This window comes from Panthera leo, chromosome C2 (assembly GCF_018350215.1).
Source record: "Panthera leo isolate Ple1 chromosome C2, P.leo_Ple1_pat1.1, whole genome shotgun sequence".
Taxonomy (NCBI): Eukaryota; Metazoa; Chordata; class Mammalia; order Carnivora; family Felidae; genus Panthera; species Panthera leo.
The window spans coordinates 157,290,224-157,300,420 of record NC_056687.1 but is presented as its reverse complement, the minus strand read 5'-3'; the positions used below and the strand labels follow the sequence as shown (position 1 = coordinate 157,300,420).

The 10,197-nt window shown below is 47.6% G+C and overlaps 1 protein-coding gene across 1 annotated transcript in view; it reads right to left on the bottom strand.

Annotated features, from left to right (window-relative positions):
* Nucleotides 1-3,018: 3,018 nt before the first annotated feature.
* Nucleotides 3,019-10,197, bottom strand: part of ABHD5 (abhydrolase domain containing 5, lysophosphatidic acid acyltransferase) — a 31,021-nt gene continuing 23,842 nt past the window's right edge. The window contains exons 5-7 of the mRNA XM_042903445.1: nucleotides 7,789-7,900; nucleotides 5,131-5,317; nucleotides 3,019-4,599 (exon numbers count right to left, since the gene is read on the bottom strand). Coding sequence (XP_042759379.1) covers nucleotides 4,510-4,599; nucleotides 5,131-5,317; nucleotides 7,789-7,900 — 389 coding nt within the window. The 3' untranslated portion in view covers nucleotides 3,019-4,509. The remainder of the gene's footprint in view (nucleotides 4,600-5,130; nucleotides 5,318-7,788; nucleotides 7,901-10,197) is intronic.

The following is a 10,197-nucleotide window of genomic DNA, read 5'->3' as shown; positions in this document are numbered from 1 at the left end:
TATTCCAGAGTATGAATGTATTAGAATTTAGGCAGATATTGGGTTCCAGACTTCTAATGTTACAATGTTGCAATAAACATCTTGTAGATGTTTTTTGCACATTGGTGCTGATGTATTTGTGAGACTGAGAACTGGAAACAAAATTGCTGTGTCAGGTGACATTTATAATTTTACCATATAAATTACCTGCCGAGGGGTAATAGCTATTTACAGTCCTACCGAAAGTATGTGGGAATTCCTATTTGCCCTCAGCCTTGCTAGTGCATCACCCCCACCATTCTCTCCTGCAACACCATTTCCCCCCACCCCTCTCTGCTGGGTCATTCATCAGGTTCCCCCTCTACTATTAACACTTGGCTGCTCTTTACTTCTAAAAAAAAAAAAAAAGTTGTCTATACTGGCAGTCTCCATCTCTCCCCGTTCTCGTCCATCCTTAAATTCCTGTTATGGAAATTCTTAAGCATGCATCAGAGAACAGAATAATAGCCCCCGATATAAGCCCCTCTATATCTGTCACTCAGCTTCAACATAACATCCTGCTCATTTTATTTCCTGCCTTCTTTTTCCTAAGTATTTTCAGTCATAAATTCGACCACAAAGACTTCAGTGTGTGTGTCTAATAGATAAGGGCTTTAAAAAAAACAAATGTAGTCACTATATCATTTTACCCACCATAATTAATAATTATTTAATATCATCTGATATCCAAGCCATCTTAAATTTTTCGGTCTCAAAGAAAGTCTAAGATGGTTTTGTTCAAATCAGGATGCAAACAAGTTATGTTCCCTAGTCTTTAAGTCCAACCATCCATTCTTTTTTTTTTTTTAATTTTTTTTTTAATGTTTATTTATTTTTGATACAGAGAGAGACAGAGCATGAATGGGGGAGGGGCAGAGAGAGAGGGAGACACAGGATCAGAAGCAGGCTCCAGGCTCTGAGCCATCAGCCCAGAGCCCGACTCGGGGCTCGAACTCACGAACCGTGAGATCGTGACCTGAGCTGAAGTCGGACGCTCAACCGACTGAGCCACCCAGGCGCCCCCATCCATTCTTTATTTTACACCTGCAATTTGTTGAAGAAGCTGGGTAATCTGTCCTGTGGAATTTCCCACATTCTGGATTTCGTGTGCTGTTGACCATGTTCTTCAATATCCCACACCTTTACAAACTGATCTTCCGACGTGGAGGCTTGATTACATTCAAGTTTTGTTTTGGCCAATAATTCATTCAACACCGCTGGTGTTGGGTCCTTGCTATTGCAACACATTGGAGGCATTAACCTCTGGCTGTTCCTTTTTTAGTAACACTAAGATCGATCACTGGGTTCACATTTTTCAACCCGGGCCATTCAACAAAACGTTTCCCATCAACCTTTCACCTTTCAGCAGTCTAGGTCCATTATTTCACTAGAAGTGACAAAATGGTGCTTTGTTAATCCTATCGTTTCTCTGACATCTAGCTATGACTCTCACGTGAAGAACTTTCCCTTATCAGGTCAAGTGGATCCACAAAATGCTCAGGATAAATGCTTTGTTTTTCCAGTTAGCAATTTTCAAAATAATGGGTTGGAGCCCTGGTCATCTCCAAATAGTTTTTTTTGTTTTTTTTTTTAAATATTTATCTACTTTTCAAGGGACAGTGAGTGGGGGAGGGGCAAAGAGGGGGAGAGAGAGAATACCCCAAGCAGACTCTGCACTGTCAGCACACAGCCTGACGCGGGGCTTGAACTCATGAACTGTGAGATCATGACCCGAGCTGAAACCAAGAGTTAGACTTAACTCACTAAGCGGCCCAGACGCCCCTAGTTTTGGTGTTTTAACCATCATTGTGACCTCGTGCATCTTTATGCATTTCTCATTTCAGTCCACTCTTTTTTTTTTTTCTAGTGTTTATTTTTGAGACAGAGAGAGACAGAGCATGAGCAGGGGAGGGGCAGAGAGAGAGGGAGACCCAGAATCCGAAGCAGCTCCAGGCTCTGAGCTGTCAGCGCAGAGCCCGACGTGGGGCTCGAACTCACGACCTGCGAGATCCAAAGTCGGATGCTTAACCGACTGAGCCACCCAGGTGCCCCATATATAGAGACGTTTCAAAAGTGTTTTCTAAATACTATTCTGAAACCAACTCTAGGAAAACTTTGTTTTGAAAATTCGTTTTAGAAGGAAGCGGACATCCCACTAAGGGAGGCACTAAGCCAGGAACAGCCGTGCGTGGCCGTCGGAGTCCCGCACAGCAGCCTTCCCTCCTAACGCCCACCAGTGTTACTTCCCGCACACCCACTGGATCATGGTCCTACAGTAACTCGTGTCAACAGACCGGGCCACACCAAAAACCCAAGAAAAATACAGCAGCTTTGTGCAACTATCACAGTAAAATTTATTCTGTAAAATCCAGTTAAAGTACACTGTGCATAATTTAGCAAAGATCAAATACCGTAATAGAATTTTTTTAGGAAAACATTTAGCACCCACTGTATTCTCAGGAATTTTGAGGACCGTGACCGTCTCTGCTAGCTCAATTTTCACAAGGTTACACGTTGTACAACCTAAGGGAAGATTCAACTTTTAAGAAGGCTGACAATATTTTTCAAATAAAGCAAAATCAGTTAGCAGGAAAATAAGTTCCACCTGACATCTGGGTACATCTTTTCCCCGAATCACCTGGCATGTCGTGGCCAGAAACTCCACTTACTAAGCGAACTAGTAGCTTCCCTCCAAGGGTTGGGACCAAGTTTCCTTCACAGAAATCCTCCTGTACCAGTGAAAACTGTCATTTGCCCAATTAAGAGAGACTGCAGAGCGTGTCAAAAATGCAAAAACAGTCCCCAAATTACTTGTACCACTTAAAGGTTTGGAGCTAGCCCTCAAAGACACTGACTGCAAAGTACAGACTACTTTTGTTCGTCAGGCAGAGAACTCGGGCAGCGTGCCTGGGCTCTCGTGTTACCTTTGGCCGTAACCTAGTTTAGGTGCCAAGTGAGACGAACTGTTCGCTGGGAACTATCTGTTGTGCTTCGGTACAATTTGCCTTTTCCTTAGTAGGGAAGGTATGGTTGAAAACAGAACATTCGGTCTTTCTGGCAGTTAATCAACACGATACAACCTTATGTTTCTTAACTGTAGATTTCCTAATCAACCATTTAAAAAAGGTAACAGTCAAAACCATTAAACCTTTCTTTGCTCTAGTTCACCGTTTTTATTTATATAACCACCTTTCTCCCAGACAAGCAATGTTACTGGAACGTAAGGCAAAGATGCCTTGTTGCTCACAATCCTGTTCAACTTCCTCTTTTGGAGCATCTTCTCAGCAGCCAGTTACCACATGGTAATTTTCACAGTTTCAAAGTTTTCCTCGTTTTAAAACAGCAACAAAGTGTTATACTTGATGGCAGTTATGGTCAAAGAGTTCCATCAACCTTATACAGTTTTCATAATATAACTTCAAGTATGTGTATCATTTCATCAACACAAACCTCGCAAATGAAAACCAAAGAACCCCAACCACCTAGTGCCATCTCCCTTCTGGTGCCTTGAGACATAAGAGCACCACCTATTTGTCTATTTCAGTGGTTAAAACGTAATCCCGTTTCAGCACCCATCGACGAGAGTTCGAGCTTAACGACAATACATGACGGCTTACTGGAAGGTAACAGTCTTAACATCCCCTCGGAAGGAAGTCTGTTCCTTCTGCTGCAGCTGGCTCCTAGAAAAGAGTGTTGACGGGGCAAGAAAGGACAGACGTCTAGTTAGGGCTGTGCAGTCCTTAAATCGCGTAAGTATTAATGTCGTGTTTCCCTGGAAGTACACAATTATACCAGATATAAAAGATGTCAAGGAATTATGTTGTTGAGATACATCAGGATGAGCCACATTTAAAATGTTGACCATGGCTTTGCAGCCTTAAATAGAGAACAGAGGAAAAGCACAGAAATTAATGCTGGTGATCAACTCCCACCTTTTTAAACCAAAATGCCGTTTCATCAGCACTCCACTTCGAAAACAAAGAGGAGGATTCTAAACAAGTGATAAATTTTTACACAAAATCGTGATGACCTAGATCAGTCATTAGACATGGTAAATACAAGCAAAGAAAATAAAGTGCACCTTTCCAGTATATAAAGTTATAGACCCAGTAGTCACTTGTTTAATTGGCAAAATAGACTGAAATATAAAAAGTACTGGACACAACAAAGTTAGACAGAAAGTAGTACTATTTCAGTTGAAAAGTGACAATCTTTCAGTACAGCAGAGGGACAGATAACCTTTTATTAAAGCTATTAGATTTGGAGACTCTTGAATAGTTTGATTTTGTGTAGGAGAAAGGAAAGCCATTCTTCTAGAAAGCACTAACTGAGTTAAATGTGCAGGCAACTTCACAAAGAAAGTGTGTGCGAAGGACAGTCGACAAGACCGCTTGGTCTTTTGCGGCAGTCCTTACTCTGCAGGGGGGACTGTGCACTATCGCGGAGGCACCGTATCAGTCCGCAGGCTGCCCCACGTCCCCGCCAGTATGCTCAGTCGACGGTCTCACAGATCTCCTTGACCTTCTGGTTGAAGTCTTCCGGTTGATCTGCATACACATAATGCCCCGCCCCGAGAATGGCCTGGGAAAGGAAGGCGTCAGGAGGTCGGTGAGCAAAGGCATTTAAAAAAACACGAGGACATAAACAAGGCACCTAGCGATGAAAGTGACAAAGCTACACAGAAATAAAACGTAAGGGGATGAGCAACACTGATCTGCAGTACCTTTTATGTATCTCCATCAACTAAAGAATCTGAGAACCAAGGGAAAGATCTATTGGACCTTACTACAAGTTTACATGCAGAGAGCCATTCTAAATTGACCCGCGCCAGCAGATCAAGTGAACCGAGGGAGAACATGCTGCCTTGTGAGGGGGGAGCTGCTCAGGGGCCACTGGAGTGTCCTTCTCCCGCGTGGGAGATGCCACAGCTCTAGGGACAGGCAAGGCTGGCCTGGACAGGTGTGCGAGTCAAGCCCTGTCCGTCGTCACACGTGGCATCAGGTCCTGACGGAGGCTCTGAACGCTCGGGGATGACGCGGAATCTGCCCGCAGGCCGACACGACGGAGCAGGCTGCACCTGCAACTGGAAGCCCAGACTGACCCCACACTTACTATCGTCTTCACGTACGAATGTGGTCGCAAGGACTGGATGCTGGTGCCGGAATTGCCATCTATGCAGGATCGGGCGCCATAGATCACCGAAACCGGAATGTCAGGGTGCATTTTGCCAATTCGCTGGAGCATCGGCCTTTTTGCCCATCCGTAGGGAATGGTCATATTTTTGAACGCTGTCTCACCACTTAAGGAAAAGGAAAACAACACACATGTGACTTCGGGGGAGGAGCATGCATCGCACTCCCACCGTCTCTATCAAAACGCTCATATTTAACTTCTCCCGAAGAAAAACCTCAGTTTAAACAGAAAATGGCGCACTAGAAAGCGTAAGAAACAAACCCCACAGAAGGTACACGCTTTTGTTAGATAAACAAGATTTTCTCAACTCCAGCTGATTAATAGTCACCCTCTTCTAAATCAAACATGCAACCCTAGTTCCCGATCATTAAATTATTCAATTCCCTATGGGGAGAGTTAACATGTTTTCTTCACTGTAACTCATTTTGAAATGTAGAACATAGCTTTCCAACACGTGCACGGCACCAACTTTTTACCTGCAATAGTAAAGATACCAAGATGAGAAGAAATGCAGATTGAGTATTCCTTGTGCGTTTACATTTTTTCTTTCCTGCATATCATGACATTTGCTGCTTAAAAAGCCCTTTCTGGCAAGGGAGAGGCCGCCTCCTGGAGCGGCCCATTCTCAGAGACGGCGAAGCGCTCACCCGGGACCACGCCGGTCACCTGCCAGCTAGCAGTCCAGCAGTGCCACGCCTCTTCCGTCCTGCCCACCACCCAGGAGGCAGCGTCCCTCTGCCTCAGTCGTCCAGGGCCGGGCACCAGGCAACGAGTGACCAGCCACGGATCTCAGAGCCTACCGAAGCCGGTCCACTAGCCGGTCCTAAACCGTCTGCCGCGCCCGGCCTTGCCTCTCCTGAAAGACCCAATAAAAGTTCTGGCCTCACTTTCCCTTCACGCTTGTTTTCTGCCACGTGACCAAAGTCTCGTGCTTCCCTGTCCCGCCTCGTGGCATTCAGTGACCCCTTTCTAGGTCCTGTGAGTATAACAAACTTCGCTTTCTTGAGCCTGTGTCTTCTCTTGTGGCCACACCTGACCGCCCGTCACACAAAAGAACACAGCACACTCTGCAAACTCCCAGGACGGATCCGCTCAGCTGTCACTTCGGTTTCCTTGCAGTACTAGGCAGAACTCTGAACTGCCTGTTGTGAAGAATCCAAGTTCCACCGTAAGAAAGACAGCGAACCGGCACCGTGCCGGCACACGCAGTCACGAAACGTAGGGGGACAGGAAAGCAGGGAGACCACGCGGGAAAACAGGTGAGGTACCTGGGACTGGCCGCTAAAAACTGCTGGACGACTCCGTACAGGGTGCCGTCCTAATCTGCCAGACCCCACGGCCCAGTGAGTCACAAAGTCGTCAATCTCTTCGGGACCCCAAACCTCCCAGCCTCCCTCACTCCTGGCAGAGGAGCTCTAACCCACTTTACTAACAAGACTCAGACTTCAGCACAACAGTGGCCATGGCCTCGCCCCTTAACTAAGCAGGCGTGCGCGTTCTCAGCCAAAAGCGAGGGAGGCTGCCTCTGCACCTGGCTTCTCGGCGTGTCACCCAAGTCGGAACCTTGGAAGGCTGGGGTACCACCTGCAGGGTCCGAAGTGTGGCCCGTGACCCACCCACACTGGAGTCATCTGAAGGATTTAACATGCAGCCCCGCCCACCGAATCAGTCTTAGAAACAGAGAGTTCAGGGGTCACACTTTTGACAGTCCCCCCCTGCCCCCCCGCCCTGCCCCCAGCAAGTCTGGCATGCCATGAGGCAGGAGAACCGGGGCTGTCCTCGGCCTGCCGTGTGCTTGACCCTCTCCCTACAACTCCGCGGCCCTGTCTTCCAGGCTCCTCGTAGCTCCCCACTATCTTCAGGCTGTTCTGTCCACTGGTGCCTTGCACCTAACATCTCTAAGTCATATTTAAAAACAAGAAAGAAACACCTTTGTTTGGCCCTCTTGCTCCCTGTGGTGTCTCCCCTCTTCTACTCACTGACAAAACGCCTGCACAACTCCCTCCCTGTCTCCCAGCCCCCAGGTATTCCTCACCCACTGGAGCAGAGCTTCTCCCGCCGGCCCAGGGTCATTAAAAAAGTGCTCAGCAAAAGAGGAGCGTTGTCATCACGTGACCTGGAACCACGCTGCAGGGCATCTCCCGGGCGTTTGTGAAGTTTGTGAGACCGAATGCCCTTTGGCAGAGCAAAAGTCTCTAAAAAGATCCCTGGTGTCGCCAACTATTTCCTTTTGTTTAATCTGGCAGCCCTTTTCTCGCAGAACATGCAGACTCGGTTCGGAAACGCGGTTTTATCTGCATTGCTGCTTTACCTCCCACCTCCGACCCCCTCCTGCAGGTGCCCAGGACCACGGCCCCCTCGGCTTACCCAGGACACTGTGCGGGGAGACAGCACACACTGCTGCCGCATCTCCCAGCGGAACCCGGGACAGTTTTGCGTAGCAGACACCCCACGAGCAGGGGGTACGTTAACAAGCATCCGTCATTTAAGTACTGATAAAAGTCTCGACTACTCGCATGCTTTCAAAGAAGGAATGTGTCAAACGCCGACACGGTAAACTGGAACCCTAACCCGTACCTTGGAGTCTGCACGTTGCAGTGGTAGATGTACTCTGTCACCGTGTCATCGTCAAACATTGAAGAATACTTCCGCTTGAAGTCAGGCCTTAAACGCTGCACGAGACTTAAGCCTATGTAACGGGAAGTGAACGTTTTGAGTTACAGTCAACTGGCCGACTAACAGAGAGAGGCTTTGTGTTTGCTCCCAGAACGGGCGTTACACGCAGACACAGCCACATGTGTTAAAGTGTATATTTTAGGTGGAAAAGAGCCCAGGGCCTAGTAGCTGCTCTCCTCAGGTTCCCTAAGCATTAAAATAAGGAGTAAAGAGTATTCTACATTGACTTACAGGTGTGTTTCAGGAGCTCAAAACGTACAAGTTAACTTTCTAAGACTTGTCTTCATAGGAAAATAAATTCCATTAAACATGGCTTAAGTTAATTTATTAATCTTTAGTTCTCCCGCAATTGTAACACATTAGCCTCTAAATAAACAAACTGGGATATACAAGTCTTTCTGTGGAAAAATGAGCCGAGTCTCTGCGGGATTTTGGACACTTCCAATCCTCCCGGCTAAGGCCATCCACTCCTGAGGTGAGAAGTAGGGCCAAGGCCCCCAGAGGAAAAAGGATGAAGGGCAGAAGCTTCCATCTGGTCCCTATTGCCCCTACTGGGGCCCCAGGGGCTAGCCAGGTTCCCTTTCTGCTGTCACCGCCCATCATTCTAGCAAGGTCTTCTTCACCAGCCCTCCTTCCCACCTCTGAAGGAATTCTACAGCTCGGTGGAGAATTCTGATGATGTGGTTGATATTCTACATGACCCCCCCACCCCGACCATGTGCAGCAACAGTGGCAGACAGAGGGCATGGCGGGAGGGGCCACTCCTAAGGAGCCCCCCTCCCTCCCCAACTACTGTCTCCTAGTTTCTTTTCATACTTTACTCTTCCCACACTCGCTACATGTGGAACTGTGATCAAGCAAAATCCACTTGTATTTCAGGACTGTACAGACTAAATGCAGTTTTGAATAGTCCATCAAAGGAGGACCGGACACCTAAGAGGAGTGGCTCTGTACTACTGGGGGGGGGGGCGGGGACGGTGAAAGGGTTGTGGGTGGGGCACAAAGGCTATCTGTCAGAGCGCTGAGGAAGAGTGCTGTGGTCACCAACCCAAACCCTGTGCAGTCCCGTGGTTCTCCCTATCCCAAAGGGGCATAGGGCAAAGAAGGGCCTAATACTTAGGAAGAGGGGAGCAGAATCTACAGCCGCCTCTGCAGCAGTTATTTCCACACCCTCCCCCATCCCTCTCCTCTCGTCTTGCTGACAGAAGCTGACTCTTGTCTATGAGTTAGGCAGCAACATGCCCAGGTAAGTGGGCCCCTCACTCCAGCCCCTGGCAGCAAATCATGATCGATCAGCCACAGATACGTATTGTTCCTTGCCAGTGCAAGAACCAGGGGTGGGCAGAGCCGTATGGGGAGGCCTGCTGGGGCCTTCCAAGGAAACTTTCTTCCCTGACCAAGAGCATCATGGGGAGAAGGCCATTTTCCACTCTTTCCTTTCTTCTTGCTCAGAGCGCTGCTTCGTGAGATGAGGCTTCCCGCCATAGCAGCCAAACAACGTGAGGAAAAAAGGTCAGGAATCACAGCTGCAGGCCCCAAGGCCAACGTCAACGAGCCAGCTAGTACAACAAATTCGGACCACCTGCCTCCAGCCTGCTTGCTACGGGAACAACGAAAGGCCCTGTGGTTCAGACCACTTCGGTGTTCAGCTACTTGCGGCTACCAGCACTCCTCACGGATACAAGCGATGAGAGGGGAGCAGAGGTCCAGACCATCGCCATCGGGTCAAAGAGGAAAGGCAATTAATTCCCTTGGCTTTGGGGTGGAGACAGAGGAGCTGAGGGTGGAATCAGCTCTAAATCAGAGACTAACCCCTGTATTTCAAAATATGACCAGAAACACAGATCACGAGTCCCCAGAACCTCGGGTGGAAAAGGGTGATTTTATCTTCTTAACACTCTGACATTATGGGGCAATTAGGGAATCTGGCCATACCCAGTTGCCCCATGGTCAATCAAGTCAGGCTTTGTGATCTGCCAGCTACGTATTGCCAACTAGCCAAAGCCTCTCTAATATCCCCAACAGGTCAACAAGGTTCACTTCTTCTCCTCGTGCCCTGGGCTAGCTCACCTGCAGCATTTCCTGCCTTCTCAGTTCTGCTAATTACCGGTAATGTTTACAGTATGTTTTATATATATAAATCTATCTACCTACCTATCTATCTATAAATCTCCTCTTTGAGAAGATCCAGTTTCATTATCTTTATGAAAGGACTGGTACTTTTTAGAGAAGGAGGAAAAAAAGTAATTTAGTAAATTAGTAATTCAGAGGAGGAGAAAAAGATTCAGTCTGTTTTTAAGGTTCTGACCA